Raw genomic sequence first — 20607 nt, 5'->3', positions numbered from 1 at the left:
TGGATCTAAATCATAACCGGAAACTTTCAATTCAATTGCTATAGTGTCCGGTTCAGTTCGAATTGAACCGTGATCATCCCTACGAATAAGCAATAATTCGTTGGAGAAGAAAAATAAGTAAAATATTTATTTTAAGGGTAGAAATGTCAATTTAATATATCAAGAGAGAAATCGCCACTTTTAAAATAATTGAGGGGGCTAATGTGCTTACATGAATAATTCAGAGAGAAAATGTGTTATAACCATATAATTCAGAGGAAAAAAGTGCCATTTTCCCTTATATTTTTTAAAAAAATTATATTAAAACCGGAGGTTAAAACTAGAACCCGAGCTTTTAGATAAGGTTCCTATTCTGGTTCTGCCATTTCCGGACCGGAACCGGCCAGAACTGGTACGGTGGTCATGGTTGGACAGTTGGACGATGCTCACACTTTACTTTTGCGGGTTGATGTGCCCTTTCCCCTTTGTGAATTCTGATCGCCACTGTACTGCTGTAGTGCTGTGCTGTTGAATTCTTGATTTGGGAGAGAGAGATTGAGAGAGAGAAAGGGAAGATGGGTTTCAAAGAAGAGCAGCTGGACTACGTTCTGGTGCCTGCGGGCATCGCAATTATGGTGTCGTACCATGCCTGGCTTCTCTTCACCATTGTCCGGAACCCCACCAGAACTGTGATCGGTATCAATGCCGAGTCTCGCCATAGCTGGGTCCACTCCATGATGTCCGTTAGTATCCCTTTCCTTCTTCGCCTATTCTCTCTCCCAAACACACACAAATTTTTAATCTTAGCTTATTCTTGAGTTATGTATGCTGGATTTTGTGTTAACTTGCTGTAACTAAAGAAATTGATGTTTAATTCATATGTATCCAAACAAAGATTAGAAATATGGAGTGGGAAAATTGCCACCCACCATCAGTGAGGATGTGATTTTTGTGAAACTGTATCTAATTTTGTGTAGGATGAGCCCCTCCCTCTATTGAAAGAATTACAGTATACTTTTTAGTGTTCTTAATTAAGATATCAGTGATAAGAATTCGGGCCAATATATAAGACTTGAGTAGGCTCTATTGATAACTAGAAGCTTTCATTCTCTGTAATGGATTAATGGATAGTGCTAAGATACAATTTTTCCTTGATACTTAAATAGGTATGCTCCTTAAACTTTCATTCTCATTTAAGGATGCGACTATGAATTAGCTAGACCACCTAGAGAGATCGTAGGAACTATATTGTTGATCTCATTTTCCCACCCATTCGTTGAGGTTGTTTCACCTTTGAATCTTTACAACCGAGTCTTTTTAACTCTCAAGTATTCGGCCTTCTTGAAATTGAATTGTGGTGAATTGACGGGTACCTCATTTGTCAACAAAAGATATAACTACCCTCAACTACTTGTGTCAACCTTGCCAAATTGGTATCCTAGCACTAGAAACTTATGGTAACTATGAGAGATTTATGGTGGGTTTTCTTTGATTATTCAGCTAATATTGATTGATTGTGACTATTCACCCTAAAAGATTTAGTTTTCCTTGGACTTTTAAGTTGACTCTATGTAACTATTTTCAGGATCCAATTAAGAACGGTGTTTTAACTGTTCAAACAATACGGAACAACATAATGGCTTCAACACTTTTGGCAACCACAGCTATCACTCTCAGCTCGATAATAAGTGTATATGTGAGTGGCAAATCCGACCCTGCATCATCTAACCTTCTTTATGGCAACAAAACTGCAATTTTGTCTTCTGTAAAGTTCTTCACCATCTTGCTATGCTTCCTCGTAGCTTTTCTCTGCAATGTGCAGTCTATTAGGTATTATGCCCATGTTAGCTTCTTAGCTACGGTGCCCACATTCAAAGATAGTACAGATTCTATAGAGTATGTTGTGAGAAATTTGAATCGAGGGAGCTACTTTTGGTCACTTGGGCTACGGGCGTTTTACTTGTCATTCCCTCTCTTTCTTTGGGTTTTTGGGCCCATACCAATGTTTGTGTGTTGTTGTGTACTGTCACTTGTTCTCTACTTCTTGGACACAACTACAAGCTTTACCAGGGATCTCCATTCTCAATCTTTTAAACGGAAAGCAAATGATGCATAGTCATTCAATAGTTTGTTTGAGGAGGTGATTATAGATTGTGCTAGAGGAGAAGGTGAACTATACGAGTATATCTCTGTTGATTGATCTGTACAATTATCCATCTCTGTTCCTCGCAATACCTCAATGTAATACAATGTATGTGTATGTATCTTCACACTCAGCTGTAGGAATCTACAGATTTAAACAGTGTAAGACAATAAATAAACATAGTTATATCCTAAGACAAATAGTCAAATGCACTGCTTTAAAATGATGTTTAATGTTTAATGATGTTTGCTCTATTCAAAGAGATACTCAGATCTCCTCAGTACATGCATTAATGGAGGGTGAGACTGGGCAACAACCTGAAACCAGTAACAGAGGCAAAGGAAGTGACTGGAAAGGGAGGCACCAGAAACAGGCAATTCTTCATAGATATCAGCTTCAAAATCATTTGCAGTGGGCTTACAAATATCAGTGGCCCAGGAAGCTATAGCTGCTCTTTCACTTTCACTACAATCTCATCTCCATTCCAATATCCATTGTCTTGCAGAGAAGTAGAAGGCCAGGGGAGAGGACTAAATGGAAGGTGCAGTTTGCACCTTTCAACTACCCTCATGGCATATTTGCATCATTGCATGTGAAATTGTGTTCTTGTGCCTTCTTGTTGAGTATTTTTTTTTTCTTTTGAAGGTAATTGTTGAGTATTTATTTATTTATGGGCAAAGATTAGGAGTGTTAGAGAACAGAGCTTTCGGTAAACTACTTGTGTTCGTGTTCGGTAAGTGTTCGTTTATTAAGGTAAACGAACATAAATGAACAAATTTAGAGCTCGGTTCATAAACGAACAGAGTTTGAATAGTTGTAAGCTCGTTTGCTAAGAGCTCGTGAACAAACTCGTTTGTGTTCGTTTAATAATGTTCATGAACAAGCTCGTTTAGTGTTTGTTTAATAATGTTTACGAACATGTTCATGAACAAGCAGTTAAGCATATATATAGTTGTGGTCTTGTTTGTTTGGTTATTGTTTGTGACTTGTGAGCATAGATTATTTATTGTTTACGAACGAATTATGATCATGAACATGTGCATGTGTTTGGTTATTAAGCGTTATTCATGAATGTGAACGAACATGTTCGCAAACGTTAACGGACACTAATGAACATTTAACAAACAAACACGAACATTTTTCAAAAACCTTAACAAACAAACACAAATACTCCAAAAATTTTAACAAACGAATACAAACGAGCAAATACCAATTTTGGTCCCACGAGTATTAACAAAATGACAGTTTTGGTCCACATGTTTAATTCTTACCAATTTTCATGCACGACTATTATTTTACTACCAATTTTCATCTACCACTATTGTTTTAGTGCCAATTTATCACGCCGCCCACCCCTCCTTTTAAGACATGTCGGAATCTAAAAATTTTAAGGGGGTTTTTTGTCTCTTTCAACTTAAGATCCCAATTTGAGTATGAATAAAGAGATTTAAGTCATAAGATCGATCCCAATTCGTAATTCTCCTCCTCATCCAACCTTAATTTTAGGAGAAGAACTGTGAATTCGGATCGATCATTGGGCTTAAATTCCTTTATTCATGCTCAAATTGGAATCTTAATTTGAAAATGACGAAAATACCTTTCATAATTTCATATTTTGGCATGCCTTAAACGAATGGGTGGCCGGCGTGATGAATTTTGGCACTAAAACAATAGTCATGGATGAAAATTAGTAGTAAAATAATAATCGTAGATGAAAATTGATAGGATTTAAACATGTGGACCAAAACTGTCATTTTACTAATACTCGTAGGACCAAAATTGGTATTTGCTCAATACAAACAATCTTCATTCGTTCATGTTCGGTTCGTTAACAACCCTAACAAAAATGACCTTCCATGAATTTTGACACTCAAAGTTAAATTACTAATAGCATTGAATTTTGTATTAAAATTTGGATGGTCTACATTTAGGAATATGTGAAAAAACAGCTTACATATACACTATCCATATATATATATATATACACTATCCATATATATATATATATATTGATAGATAGATAGATAGATAGAGTTAATACCCAAAATCGTCTTCGACTATAGTGGTTTTTTTCAATTTTGTCCTAAACGACTTTGGTGACTTAATGTAGTCCCAGAGTTTTGTGTTTTTACTCAATTTCGTCCCAGACTTTTGTGTTTTTGCTCAATTTAGTCCCCCATTGGTTATTCCGTCCATTTGTTGTTAAATAAATAGACAATTCGGTAATTTTAATATTGGCATCTCTTTATTCATAGACATGTGAAGTGCGAAATCTCTCTTTTTTTACGAATTACTCTCAGAATCACTTCTAAAGCCGCGAATATAAAATTTGATTCGTAGGTCTGAGAGTAACTCTGGGTGTAATTCGTGTAAGAAAGAGAAATTTCTCACTTCGCAGGTTGAAAGTAAAGAGAGGTCAATATTGATATTATTGAATTGTCCCTTTATTTAACAACAATTTGACGGAATAACAAACGGAGGACTAAATTGAGCGAAACACAAAAGTCTGGGACTATATTAGGTCACCAAAGTCGTTTAGGACGAAATTGAGAAAAACCACTATAGTCGAGGACAATTTTGGATATTAACTCTATATATATATATATATATATATATATATATATATATATATATATATATATATATATATATATATATATATATATATATATATATTAGATATATTAAGCATTGAATTATTCTTGTAACTATATCCTGATGTGTAGGATATTTTATAGCTTATTACCTTTGTAAATATCTTGTGTAATTAATGAGATTAATTGATTTTCCCTAATTTGGTATCAGATAGCGTTAGGACTCCTCAATCTACGCTTCTTCTTCGCATTTTTTCGTTCGTTTCTCTCCGATGGCGAACGATTAATAACACTGCTATTACTCTACCCACAGCCACTCCCAATCACCTAAATTCAGCGCACCACTTCGTATCAATTAAGCTCACCACCCGCAACTTTCTTTTTTGGCGGACACAACTAGTCCCCTTCCTCCGCGGACAGGGTCTGCTGGGTTTTGTCGACGGGGCGACACCATGTCCACCGGAGGTGATCACGTCTCCAGCAGTCACCACTGCGAGTGCGTCGACAGAGGCGGTCTCCACCACGGCGAACCCGGAGTTTGCCGCATGGGTCCAGCAGGACCAGATTATCATGTCACTGCTCATCTCCTCCCTCTCCGAGGAGGTGATGTACCTCGCCGTTGGCCGGTCTACCACCCGGGAGGTTTGGATCTCCATTGAAACAGCACTGGCTTCCTCCACACGGGCACGTTGCCTCAATTTGTTGGGCCAACTCCAGTCTCTCCGACAAGGAGACATGTCGCCGGCAGAGTACCTCGAACGCGCCCAGTTGCTCGTTGAAGATCTTGCTCTCGCTGGCCGGCCGATCACCCTGGATGAGCAGAATCTATATGTCTTCCGCGGACTGAGGCCTGAGTTCCGGGCGATGTCGGCATCCTTGGCAGTAGCGGGTACTCCGGTGACACTGCCTCAACTTGCTGATTTTTTGCAGGCACAACAATTTATTTTCTCCGATGATTTTCCGACGGGTGGTCCCGCAGCCATGGCAGCAACTCGTGGCCGGGGTTTTCCTGGAAATGGAGGCGGGAGGCAGAATCGTGGTGGCCGGCAGAATCGGGGTGGCGGACGCGGCAGAAACAATCGCGGCCGCGGAGGCAATTCTCCTCGTTGCCAGATCTGCAGGTCCCATGGACACACTGCAGTGTTTTGTTACCGGCGGTATGACCAGCCGGAACCCCAGGCAAATGTGGCTGTGAACGGAGAAGGCGCTGCTGCTGAACCGCCGGCGGCGTGGTACCCGGATACGGGTGCAACATCACATGCTACACCGGACTCCAGCATGATGGCTCGGTCGGATGAATACTCCAGGAGTGATGTGCTACGCGTTGGTAATGGGGCAGGTTTGGGCATTTCTCGTATTGGTTTTACTTCGATCCCCTCAGTTTCTAAACCTCTTAAAATGTCTAATATCCTGCATGTACCTGATTTGTCTGTTTCGTTATTATCTGTATATCGGTTCACTAACGATAATAACGTATTCTTCGAATTTCACCCTTCGTTTTTTGTTGTGAAGGATTGCCTCACCAAAACAGTACTCCTTAAAGGTCCTACGTCGGGTGGTCTATACACACTTTCCGTGCCACGGTTTATATGGCGTTTGTGTCAGCTCGAGCCTCTACCATCACTTGGCATAGGCGTTTGGGTCACCCGCATGACAAAGCCCTGCAACGTGTTCTCAAGTCATGTCCAGTAGTGTCACATAAAACGGTTTCCCCGTCACTTTGTTCAGCTTGTCAATTAGGCAAAGCTTCCCGCTTTCCCCTAGATAGAATAAACACATCCAGTTCTAATGTTTTAGACTTAGTTTATTCTAATATTTGGGGTCCTGCCCCCGTTGTTTCGGCAGGTGGTTATCGGTACTTTGTTTTATTTGTTGATGACCATACTCGGTTCAATTGGTTTTATCCTTTGAGTGTAAAAACGGATATATATAAAGTGTTTAATTCTTTCCGGGTCATGGTATAGCGCTTGTTTTCGCGTTCTATCAAGGCCATACAGTCTGATTTAGGGGGTGAGTACCGTCACTTACAGGCCACTTTTAAAAATCTTGGCATTGTCCATAGGCAATCCTGCGCCTATACACACGAGCAAAATGGAAGAGTTGAGCTCCGGCATCGACATATTGTCGAGACTGGGCTAGCTCTTCTAGCTGAAGGGTCCGTTCCCCTAAAACATTGGGACTCGGCCTTCGAAAGTGCCACCTATTTAATTAACCGTTTACCATCCTTGGCTCTCCAGTTTGACACTCCCTACTACAGACTACACAAAACACCCCCGTCATACACGTTTCTGCGGGTATTCGGGTGCTTATGTTACCCTTACCTGCGTCTTTATAATCGTCACAAAATCGAGTATAGGTCAGCCCCTTGTGTCTTCTTAGGGTATCCTGTGTCCTATAAGGGGTATCGTTGTTTAAATCTAAATACTGGAAAGACCTATATCTGTCGCCATGTGCGCTTTGATGAAACAATTTTTCCTTTTTCTACAGCAGCCTCTACACCGGAGTCATCATCGTCCACAAACTCAGTTGTGCCTTGGGGTGTTGGACCAATTGTCGCTGCACCCTTAGCCACAGCGCCACCAGTGGCTTCGGCCCCGCTGGTCTTTGGTGATACAGCCCCACTGGCTATCCAGAGGCCCCCCACCAAACGAAGACGGCGTACAGCTGCACCTCAACAACGGGATCATGTCATGCGGTTAAGGCATATGACACGTGGCACCGGGGAGCAACTACAGGCTCTCACTGCCACAAGTACCGAGTCTGATCCCACATGCTATACTCAGGCCATTCGGCATCCCGAGTGGCGTGATGCCATGGACCAGGAGTTCAATGCTTTATTGCATAACGACACTTGGAAGTTAGTTCCTGCTCAACCGGGCATGAACATCATTGGATGTAAATGGGTCTTCCGCACCAAACGGAAGGCAGACGGTACTATTGAGCGCTATAAAGCGCGTTTAGTGGCCAAGGGGTTCAACCAGGTAGTTGGGGAAGACTTCTTTGACACTTTCAGCCCTGTGGTCAAACCGACTATAGTGCGCATCCTCCTGTCTCTTGCTGTGTCCCGAGGGTGGTCCCTGCGACAGCTGGACGTCCATAACGCCTTCCTAAATGGGCGATTAGACGAGGTTGTATACATGCGTCAACCTCCGGGGTATGAGGCGCCGACACATCCAGATCATGTGTGTCATCTGCAGCGGTCATTATATGGTTTAAAACAGGCCCCACGGGCTTGGTTTAAGCGCCTTCACGATTTCTTATTGTCTGCAGGATTTCATGCATCCAAGACTGACGTATCTCTTTTTCACTACTCAGAGGGTTCGGCCAGGGTATTCTTACTAGTATACGTCGATGACATCATTATGATGGGCGACGATCCTGTTTTGATTGATTCTCTTCTACATCGACTCGCGACGGCCTTTAAGATTCGGGATCTTGGTACTCCAACTTTTTTTCTCGAAATTGAAACCGTGTCTCAGAGTGGCAGCTTGGTACTTTCTCAGCGCCGTTACATGGTGGATTTGCTGACCCGTGCAGGAATGACTGACTGTAAACCGCTTGGTACACCGGCCTCCGTCACGCAGGCAGTTAGTCCTTCCACTGATCCTTTTGATAATCCAACTCAGTATAGACGCTTGGCTGGGGCACTTCAGTATCTCACCATAACACGCCCGGATCTAGCTTTTGCAGTGAATCGGCTGTGCCAGTTCATGCACGCACCGACTGATAAGCACTGGAGCCTGCTCAAGCGCGTTTTGCGCTATGTGAAAGGGACTTTGGACTACGGACTACGCTTAGCTCCTTCACGCTCGGCTGCCATCCACGCTTACTCTGACTCAGATTGGGCCGGTTGTCCGGTTGATCGTAAGTCAACCAGTGGTTATGCGGTTTTTCTAGGTACCAACCTAGTCTCTTGGGTGTCTCACAAGCAGCGCACCGTAGCCTGCTCCTCGACTGAGGCAGAGTACAAGGGCCTAGCTGATGTTGCAGCTGAGGTTACTTGGGTTGTGTCACTACTACGGGAACTCGGACTTGACTCGGGCTCAGCTCCCACGTTGTGGTGCGACAATCTCGGTGCTACCTACCTCTGCGCCAATCCTGTCTTCCATGCCAGAACGAAACATGTTGAGATTGATTTTCATTTTGTTCGCGACAAAGTCACTTCCGGGGAGTTTCAGGTTAATTTTGTTTCTATGAAGGATCATGTGGCGGATATCTTCACCAAGCCACTACCGGGATCACGATTTGGAACTCTCAGGGACAAGCTCAATGTTGTTCCTCTTCAACCTTGTGCTTGAGGGGGTGTATTAGATATATTAAGCATTGAATTATTCTTGTAACTATATCCTGATGTGTAGGATATTTTATAGCTTATTACCTTTGTAAATATCTTGTGTAATTAATGAGATTAATTGATTTTCCCTAATTATAGAGAGAGAGAGATTTAGGATCAAATGAGGATGTTTTCTCACATGAGGATTGTAAATTAATCTTGAACGTTGATTAAGGTTAATATGTGGATGAGATTTGTTCATTTTTATCATGAAATGTCACGCGATGAGGCATTGAGGGTGTTTTTGGTCTTTTAATTTATTTTTCATGCATGGATATAATTATTTTGGGATCATTTACTTTTTAAAAAGATTTGTAATTAAGGTAATCTTGATTCTAACCAAAACTCCTTAGAGTACTTGTATGATGTGTGACAATGCTGCGTAGCTTTATTATTGTCGGAAAGATTTTTGGTTTCGCCGTCTTTTGTTTCTCCATGTTCCGCTTTTGTGTTTTTGGATTATGGTTTTTGGGATGGCATCGCTAGGTACGTATTCTTTATCATCCTCGTTATTCATTTTTTTTTTCTGCAAGTGTTTTTCATTCAGTTTAGACAAATCGGATATAATAGGGTTTTTGTTCTTAGTTTCTTAATAACTAGTTTCAATTGCTCTCGGTAGTTCATATGTCAATCATTTCTATGAACACGGTTGGGGGGGGGGGGGGGTTCGTCGTTTAATGTGTTCTTGGATTTTCTTTTCGACTTTCGTATAGGGTCAGCGAGCTGTTGGCTGTTTTGGTTTTTGTTTTTTTGTTTTTTTGTTTTTTTGTTTTTAGTTTGTGTGCATCGTTGATGTCTGTGTGTTTGCACTTTATCGATGCCAGCCATGCTTAATCCACTCGCATAATGGTTTTTTTTTTTTTTTTTTGGTTCTTTCTTGTGTTGCTGGTCATAGAGGTGTGTGACATTTTTTGTTATATATAGTTTAGTTATGTGCGCATTTTACCCTCTTTTGATGCGTATGGATTACAAGTCATGTTAGTTAGTTAGTTAGTTAGTTTTTTTTTTTTTAATTAGCGTTTGTGTGCATCGGTGATGTCTGTGTGTGCGCACTGTTTTTGTGCGAGCCGTTCTTAATTAATCTCATCGCATCTAGTTTTTTTCCTTTTTTTTTGTGTGGTTATTTCATGAGTTCGTGTTGTTGGTCTTAGAGGTGTGTGACACTTGTGGTATATATAACTTAGTTGTGTGTGCATTTAGCCATCTTTTTATGCGTATGGGGTACAAGTATGGTAGTGTGTGCACAACCTTTTTAGTTTCGTGTGCATTGTTGTTGTGTCGGATAATAGGACATATGATTTAATATGGGGGGTGGGAAATTGTATCATGTTATTTTTTGTGCATTAGGTTACTTGTCAAAAGTTTGTTGCAATTTTGTGGATTTTTTTTTTCATTTTTGTTCTATAGGTGTGTAGGTTGTTCAGAATCTATTCAAGGTTGTGCGATGGATGTTTCGCCAGGCGGGACAAAGTATTGGTTGCCAACGTGTGATGAGGCGGTCAGGCCTTTTAAGGGCCAAAGTTTTGAGATGTTTTAACATGGTGTTGCGTTTTATCGGCAATATGCGTTTGTGGTGGGGTTTGCTGTACGTCGAAGTACGGTTAGGAAGAATAGAGACGATGTTATGGTTTTAAACTACTTGGTGTGCTCCCGGGAAGAATACAGCTTTGGTCTTTCAACTTGTGTTAGGTTATTTATTGGGATTTGAATGATTGTTTTATTATGGCATTTTATATTATAGATACGTTTTCACATTTTCAATTGTGTATTTCGTTCAATTATGTTGTGCATTTCCAATCACTTGGTCTTTGGTATCAACTTCATCGATGCACATTAATCTCAAACAAAGCTGCACATCGTGTAGTTGTGCGCATGATGCTGTTGAGGGATGCTGTATGTGCGCATACTCACTGAGGCTGTGCATGTGTTATATGCATCTTGGATAGCTAATGTGCACTTCGTGTTATGTCTGTGTGCACTTATGTTTTCTCCCATGTTCACGTCAGAATATAGTCGTGTGCATCTATAGACTATAGGTGTGTGCATGATGGTGTAATACTCGTTGGGATTGTGCATGTATATTAGAGTGCACGCCACATGTCTACAGGTAGTGGCGTTGTGCGCTCCTAATTTTTGTTTTTTATTTTGTGTTTTCTTTGTTACGATATTCCATAATTTGTTGGTATTGGTTTTTGGTTCATTTGTGCAGGTCCGTGAGGTTTTTTGTGCAATGTCTTTGACTCTTTGTGGTGTGGTGTCATTGCATGTTGGTATTAAGATGTAATCAACTGCTTCTGATGGTAGTCATGTTCAATTGTCATACATATGAATTTTTTACATGTTTTGTATAATTTTAACCTGTTAGTATAATGTAAGTCTATATAGCGTCTTCACTCATCTTTGTTTTACGCCTTATTTTGGGTGCACATTCTTTACAATTCAGCTCGAACTCCATTTACTGACAATTTACAAGCATGTATTCGTAATTGTTTTCATTCGTTGGTTACTTTGGTACTGATCTCACACACGTTTGGATCTCATCTTACAAAAAGTTGTTGAAAGAAATCTTGAGCAACAAGACGAAATTAGGGAAGAAGGTCATGGTGGATTTAAGTGAGGAGACCATGACTTGTGCCATGCTTCAAAAATCATTGTCTGCTGTGCTGGCTCTATGCGTCTCGCTTGTTCTCCTCTTCTTTTCTGCACACAAGAATGTCAATAGCACATTTAATTTCCTCAATTCTTTAAAGGTCAACACTACAGCAGTGCAGATTACATTTAATGGTTGTGTGATGCACAGCTCTTTTGTGTGCACGTTTTCTCAAATATCTGTGCATTTTCAAGAACATAGTACACAATTTTTCAATTCCATACTGATTTACCCCCCCCCCCCTCCCCCTTCAGTTGTGTCTCAAATTTAAGAATCTCTTGTCACAGGCGCAAAGAAAAGGGCAAAATTATGTCTTGATGTGGCCATCATATTTGTGCATATTAGGCCATGGAACTGTGCACTTAACATCGATAAATAATCAATAAACAATAGATACACAATGCACCCACTTTCCAATTCAATCATCCCCTAATCTGTGCATTAAATTTACTAAACTCTCAAATCGCCAACTCTTATAATATATACACATGATATGCACACATATACACATATGATATGCCACTAATCTGCTGCACACGAAAATAAAAAACTCCATTGCTTCACAATAAAAACACGTATAAGTGTTCAGCCAACCACAACTCAGATGCACATAACAAATCATAGCACAAATTTGCACCTAAATCAACACCTAGAACGAACACTCCACACAAATAGACCAAACCACACAAATGGACTATCTCTCCATGTTAACCCTACTTGGATGTTGTGTCCCTGGTTGTAGATTGAATATAACCCCCTAACACCATATAAACTTACTCATCATTGCAAACTTAAATTCTTAAGTTAGTAAATACTTTAAGAATTTAATAAACACGCAATTACACTATTATAGAAACAAACGTAAAGATAAAGAGAGAGGTAAGTGATATACCAGTTAGCATCGATTGCAATTTGCAAACTTAAATTCTTACACTCTTATTGATACCTCATACATGTGGCAATATTGAGTTATTAGCTCAATTGGCAGCCATATAAAATGGACCAAGCCATTGAGGCACCACACTTTCCAGCTAGCCAGCCAGTCAGGGAGTCAGTTAGAATGCTTCAATAGTTCCATACTTCCATACACTCATACATGCACACAACACTACAACAGTAGCACATTAATAGTTGAAACAATATTTATTAATAGTTGAAACTTAAATAGAAATAGAAATAAGTTTACAGGTATTGTAGGCAGAGAAGAACCAACTTCACCAGTAGGTCCAGTAGCAAGTCCACTTACTACAATGCACAACTCTACAAAAAAAAAACATTTAAACCTAATAAAGTATACAGTTTAAAATGTAAAACAAATAAGGTTATACAGTTTACATTTTTCAAATCTCTCAACTTCATCTATGTTTTCTTCAATTGAAAGAGGTTGATTGGCCAACTTCAGCCAATCTTGTGCACACACAAGTGCCTCAACAATTTTAAGAGTAAAAGAGCTCCTAAAGGCATCTAGAACTCTCCCACTAGTACTGAATGTTGATTCATATGCAACTGTAGAAATGGAAACAATAAGTATATCCCTTGCCATTTTAGACAACACATGAAACCTTCCAACATTATCAGTAAAGAAATTACGACCCTTTGACTGCTAGTCCCAAAGAAATTCTTCAAATTTACCCTCTCATCAGAATAAATCTTAAGAATATCTTACTCACTGTCCATCTTGAAGGAATTTTGAACCTAGGACATGAAACAACAACAAACTTCCTAAAGCCCCGACCCTCAACAAACCTAAAAGGTAGTTCATCAACAATAATCATTTCACACAGTAATCTTCTAATCAGCTGTTGATCAAATTACCAGATTCCCAAAACATTTTCAGGACCCGAGTAAATTAAAGTAGAACTAGGAGCAAGGGATAATGTTAGAAGAAATTGCCTAGTATACTTAGAGTGATAATTTTTTAGACAACTTAATATGTGATTTTTCAAAGAAGAAGTCCCATGTTTCTTGGACTCACATGCAAACAACTTTGCACAATATAAACACTTGGCTTTGATGGCAATGCCATCATTGTTTCTTATTTTTTCAAAGTGATCCCATATAGGAGATCTGGTTTCAACTTTTTTTTTTTTTTTTTTTTTTTGGAAAAGATAGGGGCAACGGCTACTGCGATGTATCTTTCTTTACAGTTGTCTATATCATGTTCCACAGTTGGTAGAGGAGGTTGACTTCCAGACCCACCAACACTTTCCATCTATATAGGAAAGTATTAGTAAATAGGAATCCCTCAAATTAGAAACAAGGGCATTTAATCATTCATAAAGAAATTTAGAATCAGGTAATTGCACATTTCATCATGTATCTAGATTCAAAAAATAAGGGCTTCATGCCTTCATTAGTTCATTTAAGGGTCATATATCCATTAACTTGCACATTACAAAGAAATTCATAACATCCGCTTTAAAAAAGCTCATCGTTTATATGGATTTCACAATTAGGGGCTTCCACCAAATCAGGAGGCATTTAATGATCATATTTGCATTCATATGACTCATATCAATTATCAAACAGGAAAATAGAAATTCCACAGAAAACATATCACCTTATCAGGGGCTATTTAAGCTTTAAGGGACATTAAATGGACATACAAACTAGAAATTTCACAAAATCACAGTCGATATAACACAATCAAGGGACATTAAATGGACATGCAAACTAAAACTTTCAGTATATCAGAAAACCCCTAGATTTGTAGATTTCCATTTTTTCAGAAAAAATCCAAGCATACAAGATACAACTGACTAATTGAGACAGATCATACAATCAATATATCAATAACTCACATTATCACGAAAAAGTAAAGCTATAATGTTAGGCTTTAAACAATTTCTTTGTTTCTCCAAATAATCCCCAGAGAACAAGGACTCCGATTCCAACTTCTAAATAAATCTAAATACGAATGATTGACTTTACAATTCGTTCTTCTAACTTTCGATTCTTCTTCTTTAGTCTTCAACTCTTCAAGTCTTCATCTCGAGCTATTCGAAAAGTAACCATTCGAGTTACTATTCAGACTTTTGTTGAGACTATCTGAAATGTAACCTTTCGAGTTATCATTCGAATTTTTTTGACTATTCGAAACGTGACTTCTCGAGTTACTATTCGGACTATTCGAATTTGAGCAGAAATAATCTTAAGTATAAAAGACAAAATAAAATGGGGGAAGTATCCTAACTTTTGGTATCATCAAAATCTGAATACAAGTGTTCCAAACAGGTAAGTTTTATTTTTTCTATCTAGAACTCTTGTCGCTTCTCTTCGGTTTCTAACTGAGATTTTTCGTCGGTGGTTGTGAGTTTTCGTCATGGATTCAAGTTTATTCTTTATTTTATTTTTTTATTTATTTTTATTTTTTTTTTGCGCTTCATTGGAATATTCTTTGATTAGGAAACAGATCAAACGAGAACAAGCACGCATGAGAGAATCAGAGAACTAAAAACGAATCACAGCCATCTATCCGGACAGATCTAATGGATCAGAACCATTTTTTTAAAAAAGTTGTGGCATTTTGTAAATAATTCGAACTTTGAAGTATAAGTAAATTGTGTTAAAAGTGGAAGTAATAGTTTTATATAGTGCAAGTAAAATGTATTAAAAGTGCATATAAAGTGAATTAAAAGTGCAACAATATAATGTATACCAAGCAACAATATTAAGTACACCTAACATTATTATTAGTTGCACCAAACTTTAACATTAAGTGCACCAATGTGATACATTACTTGTACACTTGCACATGTTATTTGTATTTCTAACACATGTTACCTGCATAATAAAAAAAAGGGAGAGAAAATGAGTATATGATATTTGCACATTTGCACCTGTCATCTTGAATAACGAGGGGGAGGGGGGGGGGGGGGGGCGTTTTTTCTTGAAAAGTATATTCAAATAAACTTAGCTTACCAAGAGTTGGGGGGGGGGGGGGGGGGGTTAGGAGGGGGGAGAGAGAGTGATATTAATCAATAATAAAGTGCTTTTTACTTAAAAGTAACAAATATAGTGTAATATTTTTACATTTTAATTTAAAAATATTATTTTTTTTTTCAAAAAGTACTATGCTTTTCATTATGAATAACAAAAATTTTATTTATTATTTAGTATTAATAAAGGAGTATGAGATAATAATTCGCGAGACGGTTTCAGAAAAGTTATTGTGATGTTTGAATATTATAGGATGTGGTTTGATATTTGTAACAAATTTCGGGGCCAAAGTATGAATTCAAAACTTCATTAATCGTCTACCAATTCTCTCGAAAATTCGAAATCTCTCCACCCAAATTTCAATTTCTAGATTGTTTTCGACTTTTCTCAGTGCTAGGGTTTTGCACTTCTGCCTCATTTTTCCACTATCACTCTCTCTCAAGTGTGAGATCAGAAGTTTCTCGATCTACAATGGCATCTCCAGCAGTAGTCGCTGCCCCAGGCGCCGCCGGGTCCTCATCGAAGACGGAAACCTTCATGGACAACAAGCGCAAGGACGATATCCGCATGGCCAACATCGCGGCGGCTCGTGCGGTGGCCGATGCCGTCCGGACTAGTCTTGGCCCCAAAGGAATGGACAAGATGATCTCCACGGCCAATGGCGAGGTCATCATCACCAACGATGGCGCCACCATCCTTAACAAGATGGAAGTCCTCCAACCTGCCGCGAAGTTCCTCGTTGAGCTCTCCAAATCGCAGGACGTCGTCGCCGGTGACGGCACTACCACCGTCGTCGTCATTGCTGGTGCTCTCCTAAAGCAATGCCTATCCCTTCTTTCAGCAGGTATCCATCCTACTATTGTCTCCGAATCGCTCCATAAGACTTCTATCAAGGCTGTTGAGGTCCTTACCGCTATGGCGATTCCTGTTGAGCTCTCTGACCGCGATTCGCTTATCAAATCGGCCAGTACTGCGCTGAACAGTAAGGTAGTGTCTCAGTATTCAACTCTTTTAGCTCCATTAGCTGTTGATTCTGTGCTTTCTGTTGTTGACCCTGCAAAACCAGACCTTGTAGATTTAAGAGATATTAAGATTGTGAAGAAATTGGGTGGTACGGTTGATGATACTGAGATGGTAAAGGGTTTGGTTTTCGATAAGAAGGTGAGTCACGCCTCAGGTGGCCTGACTCGAGTTGAGAAAGCTAAGATTGCTGTGATTCAGTTTCAAATTTCTCCTCCTAAGACTGATATTGAGCAGAGTATAGTGATTTCGGACTATACTCAGATGGATAGGATTTTGAAGGAAGAGAGGAACTACATTTTGGGGATCATTAAGAAGATTAAGGCTACTGGATGTAATGTTTTATTGATTCAGAAGAGTATTTTGAGGGATGCAGTTACAGAATTGTCACTGCATTATCTTTCTAAGGCAAAGATCATGGTGATTAAAGATGTCGAGAGAGATGAAATTGAGTTCATCACAAAGACTTTGAATTGCTTGCCCATTGCAAATGTTGAGCATTTCAGGGCAGAGAAACTAGGACATGCAGATTTGGTTGAGGAGGTATCACTTGGAGATGGTGGGAAGATTGTGAAGATTACTGGAATTCAGGATATGGGTAGAACTGCATCTGTGCTGGTTCGAGGGTCCAATCAGTTGGTTATTGATGAAGCTGAGAGGAGTTTGCACGATGCCTTGTGTGTTGTTAGATGTTTGGTGAGTAAGAGGTTCTTGATTGCAGGTGGTGGGGCACCGGAGATAGAGCTTTCAAGACAGTTGGGTGCATGGGCAAAGGTTTTACAAGGGATGGAGGGTTACTGTGTGAAATCATTTGCTGAATCTCTTGAGGTTATTCCTTATACATTAGCTGAGAATGCTGGACTGAACCCTATAACTATTGTGACCGAGTTAAGGAATAGGCATGCACAGGGTGAGATCAATGCTGGGATCAATGTGAGGAAGGGGCAGATCACTAACATTTTGGAGGAGAATGTAGTGCAGCCACTCCTTGTGAGCACAAGTGCGATTTCCTTGGCCACTGAATGTGTGCGAATGATTTTGAAAATCGATGATATTGTTACTGTGAGGTAGATTGGATTGTACTTGAAAGTGGTGGACAAAGAGATAAGTTTTTCTGGTGTCTTTCTATTATTACTTGTGTGTTAAACTTTTAAATGTTTCTTTGTTGAACTTGAGATCGGTGCTCTGTTGGTTAATTTTACATAGTTGCTTCCTAGAATCTTTCGCTTGGTTGAGTGTGTAGTTTTAACGTATGGTTCTGATATTCATACAGCTTTGAATTAGTTCTTTAGCTGTACGATTTATGTTTATTTAATCAAGTTTCTGGTTTATGAAGTCTGAAACCAGTATTTCTTGGCCAATATTGGCATCTCCTGTTTTTTGTAACAGTTACAAGTGTTCCCCATTTCATATTTTTAGAGCATAGTTTGGTATTAAGGCTGAATTTGAGTGTTCAAATATGAATACTTATGCTGCTTATCAAATTATTTTAAGAGTTGTGGTTTGGTGATTGCTCAGTCTGTGATTTGCAAAAGTTGGGCCAGTTTTACTTCCTATACTGACAATGAATAGGTTTTTCTTGCTTGTTTTTGAGCATTTAAAATATACTCAGTATTGTCTAAGATAATGAGTTTGTTAGCCACTTGTTTGGGTAAACATGTGGATTCCATCACTCCAGCAATGTCTGTTATAGGTGTTTCTTTTGACATATACCCTATTCTTTTGTGCTTTACTTTCATTTTCTGGGTTTTGCTATTTTTATTACTGTTGCACCCTTGTTCCATATTAGTTTTGTTGGTGTAAATTGAAGCTCTATAACCCCTACATTGATAGGCTTGATATTAAATGTAAAGAGAAGATTATGTAGATCAAAGTAGTGAATCAATTTAGTTCTTATAGCTCAGGACTACAAGGTGCTATTTAATAGAGAATAGGATACATAAGTATTGAGGTGAAGACACGTGTATTGAGATGATTTAGCCTTGATTATTGTGTTGTCAGCAACTATAGGAAGGTTTCAATTGCTTTTACAGGGCATTTGGTTGGGAGTAGGGAATTGAGGGGGAAATGAATTCTAATTTTGTGGGAATAAAGTAGGAATTCAAATTACATAGTTTGGTAGGGAAGAATAGAATTATTGGGAATGTGAAGGAAAGAAGTGATATAAAGATTAAAATGTCCTTGTCTACTAATAATGGTGATGATGATAAGAGGTAAATGTGTCGATTTCAATTTTTTTTTTTTTTTTGACTGCTGAATTCCAATTCATGGGGAGGGCTATGAATTCTAATTTCACAAAAAGAGAGAATTGCAATTCCCTCCTAACTAAACAATAGCATGTCAAAGAAGTAGGCTATAGTTCAATTACAGCTACAACCTACCAAGCAAGCTGTTAGGTGTCTAGACTTTGTCTGGTTGTCCAGGTTGTAGGTTAGGTCCTAAGCGATGAGGTTGGGACCTTCTGCAAAAATCAAACTCAATGAGATCTTCTATAGGCTCTTAGTATAGAACAATGGGATTTTCACTAGGCCCCTAGTATAGAACATGTTGAGGTAAACAAAGCTTGTTGGACTTTCTGCATGTGATTCAAAATCAATGAGATTTTCCCTAAGCCCTTAGTATAGATCATGTTGTTGAGGTAAATAAAGCTCATCAGATTGACAATAGCTCAAACTTAAGGTAACATTTAAACTTCGGAATAAGGGTCAAATAGGCGACCGAATTGCACACCAAAGTGCAATTAGGCCATCGAACTCAAAAAAAAATGTAATTGGGTCCCTGAACTAACACAAAATCATACAATTAGGTCTAAAATGACTTGTTGACTTGGAATTGTGCTGACGTAGCGGTTACCAATTTTAAAAATAAATTTTAAATATAATTATAAATAAAAAAAATTTAATTAAAAAAAAAACTACAACTGCCGGAGACGAACCGTCTCTGGCAGTTCCGTCTCCAGCCATGGAGACGAAGACCTTCGTGTCCATGGCCAGGAGACGAAGTTTCATCTCCCTGGCCATGGTGACGAAGCCTTCGTCTCCGGCCATGGAGACGGAACTCCCGGAGACGATTCGTCTCCATGGTCGGAAACGAAGGGATTGTCTCCTGGCCATGGAGACGAACGTCTTCGTCTCCATGGCCGGAGACGAAGAGTTTCGTCTCCGGCCATGGAGACGGAATTGCCAGAGACGATTCGTCTCCGACAGTTCTATTTTTTTTTTTTTTTTTAATTAAAATTTTAATTAATTAATTTATTTAAAATTATATTTAAAAATTATTTTTAAAATTGATAATCGTCATTTCAGGTAAGCAAGTCATTTTGGACCTAATTGCATAATTTTGTGTTGTTTAAGGACCCAATTGCATTGTTTTTTAGTTCGATGGCCTAATTGCATTTTGGTGTACAGTTCGGTGGCCTATTTAACCCTTATTCTTTTAAACTTCAAATGCTATATCGAGCTTTGAGTTATTGTCAATCTGGCAAACTTTATTTACCTCAACATGTTCTATACTAGGGGCGTAGGGAAAATCTCATTCTTCAAGTACGAGTAACAACATGAATAGGAATATCGGAGCGTGTTGATGCAACTTAGTAGATGCTATGAATAAAGATCCAGGATGCATTTTGATGCAGCTCAATAATAGAGTAATAGAGCAGGGTTCAAGCCCTTTTCTCATTTTCTATAAGATGATTATAGAAAAGGGTGACATAGATATTCTAGGCAATTTTCTGGCAGGTTGAAGAAAATATTGTGTGATGTTTAGTTGTTTACCATCCTAACTTAAAGCATCCACAAAAGAGATTTTTTAAAAAAAAAAAAAAAAAAAAGAAAAAAACTTGAAAATGGGTTGTAAAGTGACCGGGCTATAAAGGCAGGTTGCAAAATCCCGCTTAGGCACCGATTAATCGGCATCTAGGCGCTGGCCGACCGCCTAGCGTATCACCATA

At 39.0% G+C, this 20607-nt stretch overlaps 2 protein-coding genes across 2 annotated transcripts; both read left to right on the top strand.

Annotated features, from left to right (window-relative positions):
• The first annotated feature begins 332 nt into the window (after nt 1-332).
• On the top strand, nt 333-2322 carry LOC109150238. Its single transcript, XM_019298149.1, has 2 exons — nt 333-722; nt 1565-2322. The coding sequence occupies exons 1-2, from the start codon at nt 555-557 to the stop codon at nt 2093-2095; spliced, it is 699 nt and encodes a 232-aa protein (XP_019153694.1). The 5' UTR covers nt 333-554; the 3' UTR covers nt 2096-2322.
• Nucleotides 2323-15980: 13658 nt separating this feature from the next.
• On the top strand, nt 15981-17965 carry LOC109150237 (T-complex protein 1 subunit delta-like). The gene has a single exon (XM_019298147.1). It carries the CDS (start codon nt 16110-16112, stop codon nt 17727-17729), a length of 1620 nt encoding a protein of 539 aa, XP_019153692.1. The 5' UTR covers nt 15981-16109; the 3' UTR covers nt 17730-17965.
• Nucleotides 17966-20607: the final 2642 nt, after the last annotated feature.

This window comes from Ipomoea nil, unplaced genomic scaffold (assembly GCF_001879475.1).
Source record: "Ipomoea nil cultivar Tokyo-kokei standard unplaced genomic scaffold, Asagao_1.1 scaffold2219, whole genome shotgun sequence".
NCBI lineage: Eukaryota > Viridiplantae > Streptophyta > Magnoliopsida > Solanales > Convolvulaceae > Ipomoea > Ipomoea nil.
Note: the sequence above shows the minus strand (reverse complement) of the source record. Positions and strands in the feature narration are given on the sequence as shown.

Bases quoted from the DNA above. Each gene is read 5' to 3' on its own strand.
- LOC109150237 (XM_019298147.1), top strand. From the start codon at position 16,110: ATGGCATCTCCAGCAGTAGTCGCTGCCCCAGGCGCCGCCGGGTCCTCA.
- LOC109150238 (XM_019298149.1), top strand. From the start codon at position 555: ATGGGTTTCAAAGAAGAGCAGCTGGACTACGTTCTGGTGCCTGCGGGC. The intron at 723-1,564 runs GTTAGTATCCCT...AACTATTTTCAG, and splicing joins GGGTCCACTCCATGATGTCC to GATCCAATTAAGAACGGTGT.